The 18,077-nt window shown below is 40.1% G+C and overlaps 1 protein-coding gene across 2 annotated transcripts in view; it reads right to left on the bottom strand.

Moving 5' to 3' along the window:
- Positions 1-6,528: 6,528 nt before the first annotated feature.
- Positions 6,529-18,077, bottom strand: part of ZDHHC2 (zDHHC palmitoyltransferase 2) — a 62,605-nt gene continuing 51,056 nt past the window's right edge. For both annotated transcript variants that reach the window (XM_032770056.2, XM_032770055.2), the window contains 3 exons: positions 16,546-16,655; positions 15,922-16,008; positions 6,529-11,446 (listed from right to left, as the gene is read on the bottom strand). In XM_032770056.2, coding sequence (XP_032625947.1) covers positions 15,959-16,008; positions 16,546-16,655 — 160 coding nt within the window. In that variant the 3' untranslated portion in view covers positions 6,529-11,446; positions 15,922-15,958. The remainder of the gene's footprint in view (positions 11,447-15,921; positions 16,009-16,545; positions 16,656-18,077) is intronic.

Genomic DNA, 18,077 nt, shown 5'->3' on the forward strand with positions numbered 1-18,077 from the left:
CTCTGCTGAGCATAGCAGAGAATCATCTCCCACTTGTCCACCATTCCCTCCCTGGATAGCCAGCTCGGAGTCAGGAAGGGATTGTAGAAAGGAGTCTGTGAGAGGTAATAGAAGTCTAGGCTTCACAGGGATCATCATATCCCTACTGTCCTCAATTTCTTCCACCTCAACATTCCTATCTGTACTAGTTTGGTCTTACTGGTATGCAGCCGTACTCCAGGAAGCCTGCTTCCTCCCCTTCTCTGTAGGGAAGAATTGCCCTTCCCAAAAAGACAAATCAAGCCAGTTACTTAAGGCAGGAGGAGAGTTGAAGAACACCAGCAGCTACCAGAGGAAGTGCAGCTGATCTCTGCTGTAATCTCCTCCTCCTCTGATGAGATAGTGTGTCCACCTACATTAAACTCAGCTGAGGCCAATGAATTCATGGAGGTTAAGTCCATTAATGGCTTACCCCAGGAATGGTGTCAGAGGGTGGAGATGGATGGCAGGAGAGAGGTCACTTGATCATTGCCTGTTAGGTTCACTCCCTCTGGGGCACCTGGCATTGGCTACTATCGGCAGACAGGATACTGGGCTGGATGGACCCTTGGTCTGACTCATCATGGCCATTCTTATATTAATTCCAGGACCTGATGAAGTGCATGGCAGAAACTTTGGATATACCCCTGGAAGTAGTCAAAGAGCTTGTGCTGGTATTGAACATTTAACATTCTTTTACAGTAAGGAAACAAATCTAGTCTGCTCATAAAGGTCTACTGGAGCCTGCGAGAACTTCTGACATACACCTGTATCCATTCCAGCCAAATCAAAGTTGCTGACAGGCTATACCAGGGCCTTCCTAAAAGTTCTCAGTATTTCTATTCACATCCAACCCCAGTTCTCTCAGTGGCAACAGTTCAGGAGAAATCAAAACAGCAGAGTCCTCATAAGTCCATACTTAGAGAAGAGAACCCAAACAAATTGTCCCTGTTCAGTCACCAGGTGTATTTGTCAGCTAGTCTTCAGATGAGGCTAACAATGTGGCCCTTCTCTCAAAATATAACTGTCTATAAAATGAAACAGCTTGTCCTAATTTTAAAAACTCTGTAAGGAATACCAGGGTGACATGTCCCTCCACCACGACAGGTTTCAACTGACTGCCCATGGATTATTACAGGCTGTGCTAGATGTTTGACACTATGGCACATGCAATGACCATTGCAGTAGCCATGAGGGGTTATCATAGCTTCAATCCATGGCCATTTCCAGGGAGGTATAGATAACATTGAGGACCTCCCATTTGAGGGTAACAAACTTTTCAACAATGGAACAAATGAGGTCTTCTGCTCCTCAAAAGAAATCACAGGCAACTGGGCTCTTTGGGCCTCTGTCCCAACCGTTAGAAAAAAGCAGTCATGCCAACAACTGTCCTGCTGTAGGAACATCTTCCTACCAATACAGAGTCCTGCCCTTTTGTTTTTCTACAGCATCAAGAGTATTCAAGAATGGAGCAATAGTGGCAGCTCATCTAGAGAATCCAGGTCTGTCCTTACCTCAGTAACTGACTGACTTGTGGAAGATGACTGCAACAGGTGACCAACTCTAGTCAATTAATTCTGAAGATCTCTGCTTTACTAGGTCTCAAAACCAACAGCCAGAAATCCATATTGATTCCAACTCCGAGTGTAGAGTTCATAGGAGCACTGTTAGACTAAAGGTCAGTGAGAACTCACTTTCCATGAGAGATTCCAAACTAACCAAGTCCTATCAATCAACTAAAAGATCATCCAAAGATACCAACGAAAACATACTTTAGACTTCTAGGACACGGCCTCATGCATTTGTCACACAGTATGCCAGACTTCACCTATGCTGCATGAAAGGGTAGCTGAAATCTGTGTATATATCGAGCATTCACCACGTGAACATGATGGTCACAGTCCCATAAGAAGGCATCTCCTCATTAAACTTGTGGAAAGATCCTCTTCAGGCATGCAATGAAGTACCCTTCTCAACAGCTTTGTTTGCCAAATTTCTGATGACACAGCCTCCACTCAGGGATGGGGGTACCTTTAAATTTAATTCCCTCATTAAGCTTGCCTCCACGTAAACATTCTAGAGCTCCGACTTATCTTGGCATGGAAAGTATTCTTGACTCCTCTTTAGAGATCCACAGTTCAGAGTCATGCTGGAAGGGCATAATGAGTGAGGTCCCACAGGGATCAGTTCTGGGTCTGGTTCTGTTTAATATCTTCATCAATGATTTAGATAATGGCACAGAGTACACTTACAAAATTTGCAGATGATGCAACCCCTCCCAGATTGGTAAATGGATAGGATTATAATTCAAAATGATCTGGACAAACTGGAGAAAAGGTCTGAAGTAAATAGGATGAAATTCAATAAGGACAAATGCAAAGCACTCCACTGAGGAAGAAACAATCAGTTGCATACATACAAAATGGGAAATGACTGCTTAGGAAGGAGGAGCAGGACATCTCCCCACCACTGCTGGAGCTCAGACCCGCCGGAGGCCACTACAGTGCCAGAGACCTGGAGGGACTGCTGGAGCTGTTGGGGCTGCCATTAGCGGTTCACATCTGCAAGACAAATGATGACCCTGGAACCAAGGTATCCCCTGAATGGGATTGTAGGAAGGAGCCCAGGGAAGCCGAATAGGGTTTGGCTGCGTTACTGATGGCAAGCCAGACAGCGTGTTACCTGATTCCACACTGATCCAATGGCAGATCACTCCGCCACTGTTAGGGCCCTGGGCGGGGATGCAGTGGAGTCAGGTGGGCCTGCATTCCCCTACTCCTGCCACCCCACCCAAGAGGCCTGCCTTGGTCTGTCATCCATCCAAGCTTGGATGCCAGACAGTTTTGCTATCTGCCGCAACAGAGAGCTGATCCCCCTAGACTGCTGTGCTGCTCTGCCTGACTGCAAGCCAGAGCCATTAACTGTTGGCTGCCCCACCCTGGCTTAGGGCCAGGGCTCACAGATTCAATTGCTGCTGGCCTGGACTGCAGGCTTGGGCCTACTAACTGTTGGCTAATTCCTCCCTGAACGGGAGTTGCTCCAGAAGCATTGTAGAGAGGGGGCGTGGTCTCCTTTCCTGACTGATGGAGAGAGCCGCAGCTTTCTCTTTATTTTTTAGCAGTTTCCATTTAACACAGTACTATACTGTATCTGCTTTTTTTGGCTCTCTGCTGCTGCCTGATTGCATACTTCTGGTTCCAAATGAAGTGTGTGGGTGACTGGTCAGTTCAAAACTCTGGTGCTTATAACCCTGAGGTTCTACTCTACATAAATGTTATGTTGGTAGCTTGATTTGAGATAGGGGAGGCAATCAAATGTGAATATTTGGCTGCATCACACAAACATACTTTATGTTCTTTCTTCTCTTTTGTGTAATGACACAGGATTGCTGTTCTGTTGCTGCCTGCCCCTTTTGACCATCCCAACTGAAAATAGTATTAGCTGAAGTGCAACTGTTTTCTGCAACAGTACAACTTTTAGATTAGTTTTTGGAAATACCCTATTGAATTAAGAGCCGTGGTATCTGGGCTTTGCACAATGTAATGCAGGTGCTTGAGCGTCTACTAAAAATAAGACCAAATATAAGCTAAATCAGTGGTGAAGGCCCTGTGGCTCAACATTCAAAGGTGGCTGATTGAGTCATGTGGTCAGGCCACCAGCTCTTTTCTCAGTGTCCCTGAGTAAAGAAAGCTGGCACTCTTTTTTGTTTGCAGTTCCTCATTTTAACAAAAATATTTATCTACCTATCAAGATCAGTCTAAAAATAAAGTTTGTATAAGCACACAGTGTATGAATGTCAGAGCTTGTCAAAGATGTTAGACTGATAATGCTAGAGCCCTTTATTTATCTACAGATCTGGTCCAGCACAGCCAGCGGCAATACAAGTTCCTCTGTATTCCTTCATAGAAGCATCTCTTGTACTGGGTAAAGTATAGTGCAGTCCCTTTATCATCTTTCATCACAGAGCTATTGTCAGGGGACTGATGCCTAAGCTTGCTTCAACAGCGAGAATTGATTGTATGTTCCTATATTTAAGATTGATACAGCTTCCTGTTCCTATTCTACTTTCAGAAAGAGGGCCTTCTGTGTATATTGAGAACTAGTCTGTTTTCAGAAGAATTCTTCACAAGAGGGGCAGGAGCAGTGGCTAGTAGCATTCTACAGCTGGGCCAAGAATGTTTGGCAAAAAGAGTGAATAGTCACAAGAAACTGACAGGCCTTAAGGGACCAGGCACAGCTTCTTCAGTATTGGCCGTCTACTATAAGGAGGTGATTGCAGCCCAAAATACTAGGACTTATTTGTCAGATTCCAAGTAACCAGATTGTAAGAACTTAGCTAGACAGAATAAAGGAGGGGCCTTTCAGAATTGGAGCCAAAGAGGAGGTGGGCTCTAGAGAATGGTGAATTTGAAGGAAGTTTTCTTATTCACAGTTCCAGCACGAAGAAAATAATTGCAGACAATGAGAGACCCAATAAAGGGTTGCAAAGGGAGGCTGTAGGCAAGTGTATTGTGCCAATACAGATGCTTTCTGATCAAATACAGAGCAGCAGATGCATCACTCACGCCAAAGTGTGCTGCTTTTTGTGTGTTTGGTTTCTTTTACAGCGTCATTGATGACAATAGTTAGCAGAGAAGAGACGTGATCTTCAGTTCTGTGTACGATTGTCTGTCAAAGGTCAGATTCAACCACACTTACATTAACAGTGCAACTCTGTGTGGGGACAAGGTCAAGGATGTAACCGCTGCTGTGTGCAATTAGGCACAGGAACTCTCCCAGCTCTAGAGTCACCTGCAACATGCTATGGAGCATTGTTGCTGATGGATGCTGTTTCTGTTGCTCTAGGCTAAATCCTATTACATGCCCTGTGGTCTTAGTGCTAATTTGACCCAAACATCCCTCCACAAAACAGTGCTACTGGTGAGGGAGATACAGTGAAATTCCATCCACTTCACATTAGCTATACTGGACCTGTTACTGGCACAGTGCTGTAAAATATGTGAGGGGTTCACTAAGTCAGCTTTGTGGAAGGAAACGTGGACTGGGAGAATAGGGTTTAGTAATGCAGCAGGCTAACATAATGCATGTGCAATTTCACCTACTGTACATACTTTGTTGTACATGAGGGATACCGTAGATTTCCTAGCCTCTGTGGGTGAATAGTGTGATCTGTTCAATAGGTTTGCTTTTGTACCTCTCAGCCTTATTCTGAAGAAATTCTCTTACACTAAGGTAAGTACAGCCTTCAGAGTCAGCAGCAAATTCATGATCACATGGCACTTCTCTTACTGAAAAGTCAGCTCTCTTCCCCATGCTCAGAACCAGAAAAGCCTTTGGACTATCTCCATAATCTTAAAAGCATGTTTATTTTTATTAATGGAGTTTGTACAGTCGTCATGGTTGGGGGAGTTGTCATCCCAGAAAGGGAGTCTAGGTTAAGAAATGATACAGTGTATGAAAGCTTAAGTGCTATCCACGTAGAAAAAAAAGCTTTCCCCCTTGAAATGTCTGCTTATTGGTTTATCAGCACAAGAACTGCCTACTGTACTAACCGGTATAGACTTGTAAGTGGCCTGAATTTTGCAGTACATTCAGCATTTTGAATCATGTTCTTCTTTTTGAACTTTGAATCCTGACACTCATCACTCCTCTTCCAGGTGTAGACAAAGAACCCCAAAAATCTTACAGAATTCAACAGCTGTACAACCCCCAGCCATGGGTTCAATCCCTCAGTAGTGACTGGTCCAGGGGGAGGGTACATTAACTCTAGTAGGGTATGTTTGGGACCTGAGGGTGTTGAGTTCAAATGCTACTGATGACTTACTGGCTACTTAGGGTTATACATTAGAACCTTTTTGAGTTTTCCTTTTAAACTAGATTTAATTCACACAATAATAAAAACATCCCTAAAAACAACTTTCATAGTTTATTATATTGTCAGTTATAGTTCAGTGGACAGCAGAATACAGCTGTTCCCTATTTTTGTAGTTCGTCACATCAGCAAGTTTAAGTATTAAAGTTCTAGTGTACTTTCATAGGCAACTATAGGGATAAACTTTTTATATTCGTTGTTTTCCATTCTGTTTGAAATAACCCTTGATTCTGTGTGGGTATAGAATTGGATTACATCACTGAATGATGTAACTATGGCTCTAGAAAGTTCATGTTTCTACAGTGGCAATGCTGAAAACTTTAAGGATAAAGGAGGTAGCATACTCTCGTGCAGAGGACTATGGAGACATGAGTTGTTACATTAATTGGGCCACTAATCTGACATATGGCTTCAGCTTTATCTTTCTGCCTCCTTCTCTTACAATATGTGTCAGCACAGAAATGATTCAAATGGCACTTCACCCTCTGGTTGATGAGCTCAGGCTCACTCTTCACCTCTGATCCTGTACTGAGCTTCCTTCATGACTGTGTAAGGTGCTGTTTTAAGATCAGGCAGGTTCAACACCTTGTGAAGTATGAAACCATCAGTATTCATTCTAAAAACAAATGGCTGATCTCTTGCATAAGCCAAATCAGTTTAATTTTTTTCCAGCAGCAAGTTAACATGATACAAAAATACATAATACTGTTTACAGAATACAAACAAAAGCAACAAGCTCCTCCAGGATTTGTGCAACATCATTAGTTATATATACTTCTCAGCAATGCATACTTAGTGACCAGTGTTCCAGAACAACTAAGACAGAATATCCAAATTGGTTTGAAATGGAGCTCTTGGAAGCTGATTTTTCTGACAGCTTGTAGGGTGTTTTGCTACCAGCTGTAAAGGGGGGTGGGGGAAAGAATGCCATAACAGGGAGTTAAAGACATACCTAATGTGCACTCTAGTGTTCAACTTCCTTCAAGACTGTACTAAGAGCAAGAAGCAAGGGGAGAGCATCAGTCCGTAAAGTGAGAATTTCCCCATCTGTGAAATTATCCTGTATATTTTAAATGCTTCTTAGAGATGATCATCTAAAGCAGCAAGTCACATCCTCAATCCATTTGGTACCTAGTTAGGTGTGTTGCATACAAAACACCACATTGGGCTCATAGCTGAAGCAGTGAGATAGTGGGCCAAAGTCTGATCTCACTTACAGCTGTAGACTAGCTATATAGAATCAGTGGCAACATTCTTATGTAACAGAGCAAAGTTGGGTCCATTGTTTCTTCCTCTCAGCAATTCATTCTCTTATTATGCAGTTTATCATTTATTTCATACACAGTATTACTGTAACCTAGAGCCTCAGCTACTACTTTTCAAATGGGAGCTGCAGGAGCTTTCACTCCTAATATCTGCCAAAATTCTGTATTTTGCAGCCTAACACCATTTACAGTTTATGCAATGAGATGGCTTGTACCCAAGTGGTTAGTTGGCCAACAGAAGCTTCCTCCTAAACTAGTGGGACTAATTTAATAATGAGATGGACAAAATAAAAAAGCTAAACAAAGATTTTTAACCCACACACATTATTATACTGACCATTAGGAAGGGAGACCATGGTATTGCTGTCTTGAACACATTATGGAGTAAAAGACAGTCATTCAAAATAGTGTGCTGCATTAAATAGAGCCATGCTCTAAAACAAGCCCTGATAGAAACATCCCATGTTGTTTTCACCCTAGCTGTCAGCATTTGATTTTTGTCTAGACAAACTTCAAAAAAGACACTTGAAAAAAAATTTACCACTGTATTTATAGTGGAGACATGACTAGTTTTCATTGTTTAACACCTAATATTCAAGTGATGCCCTAACATTGGTATTGACAATGTCAGACCACTTCAACTGTAGCGCATGATGTCCATAAAGACATGTCTGAATAAAAATTCTAAATGAGCATTAGCAGCAAAGTAGCTGCACCTGGTCTACAACTACAAAATGAGTAAATGGGTGGAACTCAACATTTAAGTTTGCAATTTTCTTTATAAAAATGCCAATTCCATCTCTCTCTGGAGAAAGATTTCTAAATTACAATAAAATATTTCAGTTACGCAATTTGGGTTCAAAAGCTATGTAGACTTATGCACCAGCAGATATATAGTTTACTTATTTTAGCCTATTTTTTAATGAATATATTTTGTTAAATAGACTTGAGTGTCCAGTAATTTTAATTCATATAAATTATCTGCACACCTATGGGAAAATTCATTCTGACTTAATTATAGATCCTGGACCAAATGGGGGGACACTCAGGTCCACCCAGAATCCCACTGAAGTTGGTGTCTGGGTGCAGGGGTATGTCTGTGCATCCCAAGACTGGGCTATAATTAACAGGAATTAGGCAACAACAAGCAGTTGCTGGTACAATAAATAAAGGATTGTGTTCTTACATTTAAAAAAAATACAAGTCTCATGCATGTTAGAGTGCAGTCAAGTGGCCAGCAAGTTTATGCTGATCAAAAGAATCAATGTAATTGACAATTCCCAGTGTTACAGTCTCACTCTTGAGTTACTGTTTTCCCCCCCGGAAAGAATCTCACATTTGCATTGTAACACCATAGCAGCTGAACCACAGGGCTTTGAAAAGAAGCTATTTTCCCTCATGTATAAAGCTTGCAGAGTGCTCAAACACAAATCCGGAATAATAATTTAATGAGGGCCCAGTTTTATCCTACCACAGAATCTGCAGTAGGTGGTGTTGGTAGTAACTCCCCAATGATCCCCTCTGTGACAGGCATGTGGGGATTTGCCTCTGCACATAAAACAGACCTTAGTGATCACACACAATGCCCATGTATGCACATGGAGGCCTACCACCTTTACCCCTTCCTCCCTGGAGTGAGAGCTGCTCCAGAGATTACAGGTGGTCACAGATGCTCTAGGAACCCCTCAGAGGCTGTATTACTCTTTAACCCTTATTTCTGCAAGGCTGGAGAAGGGCTGTTCCCAACCCACCCAAAAGAGCGGCTCACATTCTACTTCCTTCCCCTGCACAGATCCCAACCCCACAGAGCTCTTTTTATAGGTCAGAGGAGGAAGGAGATCCAGATTTAGAGGGAGCCCCCTCTGGTATGAATTTTACTGCAAAGACACTTCTGTAGTAACAGAATATTACATTAAACTTACATTAAAGCTAATTTTTAAGAAGTTGGACATGTCACTTCATATGTATATATTTTTAATGCACACTCGTGATTTTGACAGACAACACTGCAGCTGAATAATTACTTACAAACAAATATACAGATTATGAAAGCATGAAAAATTAAAGTATTTAGTCCTCTCTCCACCCCATCTCTTTGATCATGTTGACAGTTACCAACTTTTAAATAAACACTGATACAAAGTAAACTCCTGAAAGAGTACACTGAGGAAACAAGTAGTGTGCCTATGGAAATCCTGGCTGCAAAATGTTTACATGTATCATGTAAACAGTGTTACCCTCAAAGCCTAGTTTAAAAATGTTCCATATCTATAGATCATATTCTGGCACTTCTGGTAATGGAATCTATAAGAGATGTCTTCAGATGAGTAAAATTTAAGGAAAAAACTCATAACATTAAAACCATACCTGCTGAACACTTTTCCACTGAGACATTGGTCCATTTCAGATCAAAATTCTCATCTAAAAGTGATAATGGTTAAAACTATCCCAGGAGAACAATTTTGAACCAATGATCTAGAATTACTTGGCTGTAAAAGAGGTGGTAATAATGTTTTACTGGAAACAAAAAAATTCTATTAACAGTAATTCACTCCAGTTCCCTGTGCTCTGAACATTTCTTGTTTCTTAAAGATTTACTTTCCTGCTATTACAAATGCAGAAAGAATAATAAAGATCAGTTCTATATCCTGTACTTTATCTTTCTGTTTTATATGATCCTGTGATCCAATCTTATCATCAACTGAGTTTTGAGAGCTGAATTCCCTATCTGCTTCTCAACTGTTCCCTGATCCCATAGTCTTAAGTGCAATTTTAAAGATCCCTATATTAATTTTTCTAGCTAGCCCACAAAAAAAGTTAATTTTTAAAATGGTTTTGCAATTAACATACTTTGCATTTTGTGTAAACATTCTGTAATACCGTAAGTGTAGTGCATATAAAGGCACAAGACAGAGTAAGATTTGTGTCACTGAAACTTCCTTGGTTTCAGAAACTAGCAATACACTTTTTTCTGTTTTTTAAATCTGGCTGGTAAACTTTGATCCTATGAAATTCAATATCTGATTGAATATGTACACATCACCTTCCTACTTTCACTGTAAAAAGGTTTTCTATGGGAAACAAGTTTGGGTTTTTGATGTGAGTGATCAGATGTCCAGTGTCCCTGTAATAGAGCGAATACTACATGTTGTTATGACAATGAAAGTTTCTTTGTAGGTACATCATTAAGTTGCAACATTTTAAATACAACGGAGAAAGGAAAGAGCTTATGTTCAATAATTACTCTGTAATGATTACCAAGCCATGAGAAGCATATTAATGTTCTTGGGCCATGTACTTCTCAAAGTCCACAAGTTAGATTAAGCATTTTTGGTCAAAGTGTTTCTAAGTAACATGAAGTCCACATATTTTATTTTTCTAAAGAGGTGCTGGCCCAAACTAAGAAGCTGTATCACAACAATCCCAATTTCACAGAAATCATCCTGTGCAGCTGTAACTGAAAGCCCTAACTGCCATTTACACACACAGTCCATCTCAAATATGGGCCTCTTCCTACCACTCTACTAAAAATGAAGATTAACCTGAACTGTAAGCACACAATTCAGTTAAGTGAGAGGTTATTTCAGCAATCAAGTGTTTACAATCCAGCAGTCATATCTGTATAGGGGAAGGGGAGATACTATCTGCAATCAAGTCTACTAAAATAGCCTAAGATGATCCAACCTATTTCACTTAGGTTGATTTTAAATAATAAATTAGCTGACTTGGTCAGAATCTGAAATCAAAATATGGTACCCGACCAACCAGTAAGCCACTCAATCACCAAAAATCAATGCTGATAATGCTTTTCCATGGATAAAGCCAGGAGCACAAAATGTATCATTTTTCCCCCCCAATAACCTACTTACGGCTATAGAAATTCATAAATAATATCAAGATTCAAAACTGATGTAAAAGCATGGATGGGCTATATGTAAGGAGTTTACGTTTTCTTGTGCTATCAGAATACCAAAGTAAAAACTAGCCCTAGAATGTTCACAATAGTAAATTTTGTCCCGCTAATCCTAATGAAAGGATTCTCCCTTTCTCCTCTCATAATACTCAGAAACGTCCTTTAGCATTTTACCAGTAATTTGTGTATGTTGAAACATTCTTAATATAGTTCAAAAATATCAGTATGTCTTATTTTTCAAGCAATGACATGGCAACAGCTAATCAGCTGTCAATTTCTTCTGAGCATATCCACACAGGAGCAGACAGGAACAGCTGGCTGATGGCGGCTGATTTTTGGAAGAATGTATCTTCCTTTCATCAGCAGCTTTACCTTGAACTGGAAGAGAAAGCATAAAACCCCAATAATATTTTAGAAACAAAGGCACACTTAGCAATTTAATGACATTTGTTGCAATAAGTTTTACAGAAAAAGACAACTTATAATGGATCATTTAAGCAGTTTAGATCGGGGATTGGCAATAGAGCTGCCTTCAAATCAATCCATTTTAGGCTGGTAGTGATCAAAAGTTGTGATCATCTTGTGGGTATTCTATCGCCAACTACTATGTGAAATTCGTTGGTAATCTAAGTTCAGTTCTGACAGGTATGTGCCTCATAAGAACAACTGCTACAAGTTGTCAGTCTCAGTACACACACCAGTGAATGACTATATAGTCTGAACTCCTACCCCTAACAGCAGTGCAAATAAGCTTGTAGCACAGTATCAGAAATGTGGTGTTGTGCTGCCACTATAATGGTGCTCTGGAGAGAGAGATTCATTCTTCATTACCATCAATATAACTGAGTGAATGTAACTTTTCACTGTTTCTCTATGAACTTTTATAGGCACAATCCAACTCAGAAAAGTTTATATAACATACATGAAAGAACTTATCAAATTCAGTTATGTAAGTAACAGAAATATTAGTCCTGGGAAAATACCTCCAAAAAGTTTTCAGAAAGAGTTGAATAAAATATTGAAATTATACGAGCTATGTTCAGATGCTTTTGTGTTGGTGTTCCATGAATACTTGTATGAGTAACTTTACTTGTTTAAAAAAAAAAAAAAAAAAGAAAAAAACCCCAACCACCTCACAGGCATAGTGATTTTTAAGCAAATACTCACAAAAAGCAAGACATACAAGTATTCAGACCAGAAATCTGATTCCAAGTTATTCATCAAATCAGGGACAGAAACAACAGCATGCATGCTGTGTGTCCAATCAAAACTAACAGTTCAAATTTTGAATACTTTCAGACTGCTTACAAACAGCGTACAGTCTAATAATTATTCATAGAAGATATTCATTAGAACCAGGCAAATAATATATAAACAAAAAAGTCTATATGCCACTCACAGATAATATGCAAATAGGAAAGAGGTTACATTTTTCAAATTATTCATTAAGCATTATTCACTCAATAAAAATATATTTCTTCATAATTTTAATTTTGTAATAGGAGCTTTGAAAGCTTAATACATGAGCATGTGTATTGATAATTGCCATGGCCATTGTTATACTCCATTTTTTCTGACTACAGCCATTAGAGCAATGGATTCCTTTATTTTAATGGAAAATATCCACCAATTTTGGGATTTTGCATTCGAGTGGGTGGATGAGATAATAGTCAAACAATTTCAACAAGAACCTTGAGAGCTGCCAAGTTAAAAACTGTGTTTCATAAGGTATTATAAAAATAACCAGGAACTCTTATTATGACTAGTGATTTGTCACATTAGTGGTTATTCTACAGGTGATTTGAGAAGTCATTTTATGGAGTTCCATAATATGAAAATAAAATAAAATAAAATAAAAAAAGAGTGTCTTCACTGTTTCCTAGGCTGTGTTGCTAAATGTCAGCATGTAAATGGTCCCAGGCACATAATGACATGCATCACTAACTAAGATGAGTGAGGCGGCTATTTTTCCATGGCAGCTATTGTTTTGCTAAGATAAGACTAGGTTCAATAGGGTGCTCGCATGTCATTTGAAGAATGTATCCCTTAACGACTTTTTGAGAGGGTTTTGGAGAGGGCTGAGGCTATGCTTCCTATAATGACAAGGGGTGGAAATGAATTTCTGTAGGTGTCTGAGATTCTCTTGGAATGATTATTTCAATGCTGCAGTGATTTCATCATGTGTATAGTTAGTGAAAGTGTTATAGTGCCCAGAGCCTTGGGTAGGCATTGTGATGTTGCACTCTATATGTTTTATGAAAATACGTTTATAAGTGTGAATATGATGTAACTGGAATATGCTTCATGCAAAAGGTCTCGTAAAGTATCATTACAAAGCTTATGATCTACTGAGTGTGTTCATCCTATTTGTATGTATATATTTGGCAGCATGTGACCTCTAGAAGAAGAAAGAGGAGTGTCCATGTACCAGCAATGCAGATACAGGTGAGCAACCGTTTTCATGTTCTCTCCACAGGTATTAATGCAGAGAGTGAACTAGATGATACAGCTGAGGGAAGGGAGCAGAAGGAGACTCCACCGATTGGAAGGCATGAGTTACACTGTCCTAGGGATGGGGGTTCCACGACCATCACTCCCAAGAGAAGGAGGCGGGTGGTGGTGGTTGGGGACTCCCTCCTCAGGGAGACTGAGTCATCTATCAGCCACCCCAATTGGGAAAATTGAGAGGTCTGCTGCTTGCCAGGAGCTAGGATTCACGATGTGATGGAGAGACTGCCGAGACTCATCAAGCCCTCGGATCGTTACCCTTTCCGGCTGCTCCATGTGGGCACCAATGATACTGCCAAGAATGACCTTGAGTGGATCACTGCAGACTACGTGGCTCTGGGAAGAAGGATAAAGGAGTTTGAGGCGCAAGTGGTATTCTCATCCATCTTCCCTGTGGAAGGAAAAGGCCTTGGTAGAGACCGTCGAATCGTGGAAATCAACGAATGGCTATGCAGGTGGTGTCAGAGAGAAGGCTTTGGATTCTTTGACCATGGGATGGTGTTCCAAGAAGGAGGAGTGCTAGGCAGAGACGGGCTCCACCTAACGAAGAGAGGGAAGAGCATCTTTGCAAGCAGGCTGGCTAATCTAGTGAGGAGGGATTTAAACTAGGTTCACTGGGGGAAGGAGACCAAAGTCCTGAGGTAAGTGGGGAAATGGGATACCAGGAAGAAGCATGAGCAGGGGAACTCTTGTCTCATACTGAGAAAGCAGGACGATCAGCAAGTTATCTTCAGTGCCTATACACCAGGAGCTGGCAACTTCTGGCAAGCAGCTCGCCAGGGTAAGCTCCCTGGCGGGCCAGACTAGTTTATTTACCTGCCGTGTCAGCAGGTTTGGCCGATCGTGGCTCCTACTGGCCAGTTTGCCATCCCAGGCCAATGGGGGTGGCGGGAAGCCGCCGCCTACGCTGCTTCCCGCCGCCCCATTGGTCTGGACGGCCATCCCATGGTCAAAGAATCCAAAGCCTTCTCTCTGACACCACCTGCATAGCCATTCGTTGGCAGGAGTAAACGGAGTCGACGGGGGAGCCACGGCAGTCGACTTGTCGCTGTGAAGATGGCCAGGTACGTTGAATTAAGCTACTTTGACTTCAGCTACGTGAGTAGCCTAGCTGAAGTTGCACATCTTAATTCAAAACCCCCCGCTTGTGTATCCCAGGCCTTAGGCTTAGACTTGCGTGTTTTTGCTTTATTTTGCTTGATGACTTACTTTGTTCTGTCTATTATTACTTGAAACCATTTAAATCCTACTTTTTATACTTAATAAAATCACTTTTGTTTATTAATTAACCCAGGAGTGGAGGAGCAAATAGCTGTGCATATCTCTCTATCAGTGTTATAGAGGGTGGACAATTTATGAGTTTACCCTGTATAAGCGTTATACAGGGTAAAACGCATTTATCTGGGGTTTGGATCCTATTGGGAGCTGGGTGCTAGAGACAGCAGTACTTTGTTAAGTCTGCAGTTTTGGGGGCCTTGTTCAGATCTTAGGTCTGTGCTGCAGCAGGCTTGTGTGTCTGGCTCAACAAGACAGGATTCTGGAGTCCTAAGCCATCAAAGAAAACGGGCTCAGAGATAGTTTCAGCACATCAGGTGATAGTCCCAAGGGGGTCTCTGTGACCGAATCCATCACAGACATCTTTTTATAATTTTAAATCTAAATAAATAAAAAAATAAATGACTTAATTCACAGAAGTCGCTGAACAGCCTTCGGAAAGTAAAAGTTTTCAATCACAACCCAACAAAGAGTCTGATAATATGCTATAGATGTCTACAGTCTCCATTATTTCTAATGATTAATGGGAATTGGTTGTTTCTTTTTGGCATGAAAGAACAAAACTACAAGTTCATTTATTTCAAATTGTATCACTGAAATTATTTTCTAGGTCTCTGCCTACTTCTCTTGATCCAAAATACTATAACACATTAGCACTGATCTAGTGGATTGAGTTCAGGGATAAGAGTCACAAATTCTTTAATCTGAATCCTAGCTTTGGCACTGAGTTGCTGTATGGCCTTGGCTAAGTCAGAACTTCCATGTCTGTCTTCCTACTAGACAATGGCAATAAGAATACTTACATCTAAAGAGTGCTGTGAAGATTAAGTTAATTATTTAGAAAAAGTATTGTTCAATCAAGAAATCTGTGTTTTAGGATAAGCAGGAGAAATTGTTTCCATGTCTGAGGCAGAAACAAAATTAAATTGGAAAAAGCAAAAATGTTGACAAAGTGAGAATAGAAGCAAAACTACCAAGCATATTTTTAATAACTTTTCTATTGTGCAGAAGCACCTCGGAAGGAGTTTAATAGCAGAGTGGCAAATAAAACATACAAAATACTATCTTACCTTTCCTTGAATATTTAGATGCTTCCATTAACAGTAACTAGGTTTCATTTTCCACGGTTAGTCCAGGATTGCTCATACCTTTGGGAACTGGAAAAAATAATGTTGTAAAGAAAAAGTGTTGTATATTATTTTTAAAATATATTAATCAAAACAGCATTACATTTGGTTACCAATCTTCTCCTAGTTTTGTTTCATGGTCCACTGTGTGTAAGTACTGAAAAACATGTATAACTATACAACATCCACTAGCTGCAATAGTCACGAAGGTGCCATCATATTTTGGAACAAGTGATTAGCTATAATGATTACCTCTCTGATTAAAAAATGTTGGGATTGATCTTGAGAGCCAGTGAACAGCTGCAATTCATATTATCCTTTCTGAGACTTGCAGGTATTCAATATCTTTCACCATCAGGCTCATTAATAGTTAGAAGTATAAGAGGGCTTAAACATGCAAGGGACATTTTACAAACATGCACCCTAAATATTATCCTTTGTCACAAATTCTTTCCCTCCTTATATCTACATCAAATTTAAAGAGAAGTCTTCAGCCATTTTCAGATTACATCTTTCCAAAAAGAATTTACATTAAAATTCAATGGGTGTAACAAATTAATCTCTTACCAACTTTGCCATTTTCGGTATTTGCACTACTTTCCATCCAAGACTGAGTATCAGTAAGAAGGTGGCTCTGGGAATCTCGTAACATCTTTGGTGGAAAAAGGTGATTCTCGCTAATATGCAATTAAAAGAAAATAAAAATAAAACAGATTAACTTTTAGTTAATACCAATACCATTACAACAACTGCTCATGTAACTGTCTTACAAAAATCTTACCTTGGTCATTTTCTGCTGAACCTTTTATTCTAATACAAACCTTCATTCTAATACAGGCTAAATTTTAGTTCTGTCACACAGACAGAGTACAATCTAAAATGTAATTGTTTAAAACAGAACAGAGAAACATTTAACTTACATTTTAACTTTGTTCTTTGGTAAATGTTAGGGACTGGTTAACATGTTTTTACTAACTCCAAACCCACCTAAAGAGAGTGAGTTCAGAATAAAGATCACATTTTATTTATAGCTGAAAAAAAATGCCAGTTGCCAGCTTCAGTTAATTGTAACCGATGCTCCTTATACCAGCAGCCCCAATCTAACAGCAAACGTGCTACTAGCATTCTACATCCTCTGTGCCCCGACCTCATAGAGTATGTCTGCACACTAGCTGGGAGGTATAATTCCCAACTTGAGTATATGTACACAAGCTAGCTCTGCTTGAACTAGTCCCAAAACTAGCAGTGGGACCATGACGGTATAGGCAACAGCTTGGGTTAGTGCCAAATACGTACCCGGGGCTAAGACAGGACCGTAGTTGTGCAGCTAGCCCGAGCTGCCACCCAACCTACTGCGGCCACACTGCTGTTTTTAAGGGCTAGCTCTAGCAGAGCTAGTGCATATATGTCTACCTCTGATAGGAGTTACACCTCCCAGCTGCTGTGCAGACATACCCATGGAGAACAGTGAGAAGAGGATCTCTGCCCAATCTAGTCCACCTCCTATGGTCACCTATTTTCTTGCTTTCCAGCATGGTGCAAAAAGAATTATATGAGCAGTATTTGTTATTAATGAAAGATGCATACCTAATTAACTAGGTGGTATAATTAAATCAATATCTACTCCTTTTATATGTATGAAGTGCCACAAATACCCTATGCTAGAAATAATATACCCACGCTTCCTTGATTAGCCTTTTAACTAGTACTGTTTTTTATAGGTAATAATTATTAAAAAATAATCAGGTAAAAACAAAGTTTTTATTGGAGAAAATATTATAGAATTAAAATACAACTGCTTTATTTGACAGAATACTTCAGCCTAGTCATCTGCCTCACAGAGCAAATCCATTCCTTTTGCCATGGCAGTGGTTGAGGTGAAATACATTTTTTTTCTTCAGCAATAGTGTCTGCAAAATCTCAGCAAGAACAACTGTTCTGAGTTGTAGATAGTTGGATCAACGCAATCTGTCTTAGAACAGCAAAAGTTAAGAGTTTCTTGCCATGAGGAGCTGTGAATTTATTTCTCAAGTAAGATCACTTTGATTTGGCTAGTTTGCTTGTTGTGTAGAAATAGCATGGAAGCAGAAGATCTCAAA

Source organism: Chelonoidis abingdonii, chromosome 5, assembly GCF_003597395.2.
Source record: "Chelonoidis abingdonii isolate Lonesome George chromosome 5, CheloAbing_2.0, whole genome shotgun sequence".
NCBI classification, from domain to species: Eukaryota; Metazoa; Chordata; order Testudines; family Testudinidae; genus Chelonoidis; species Chelonoidis abingdonii.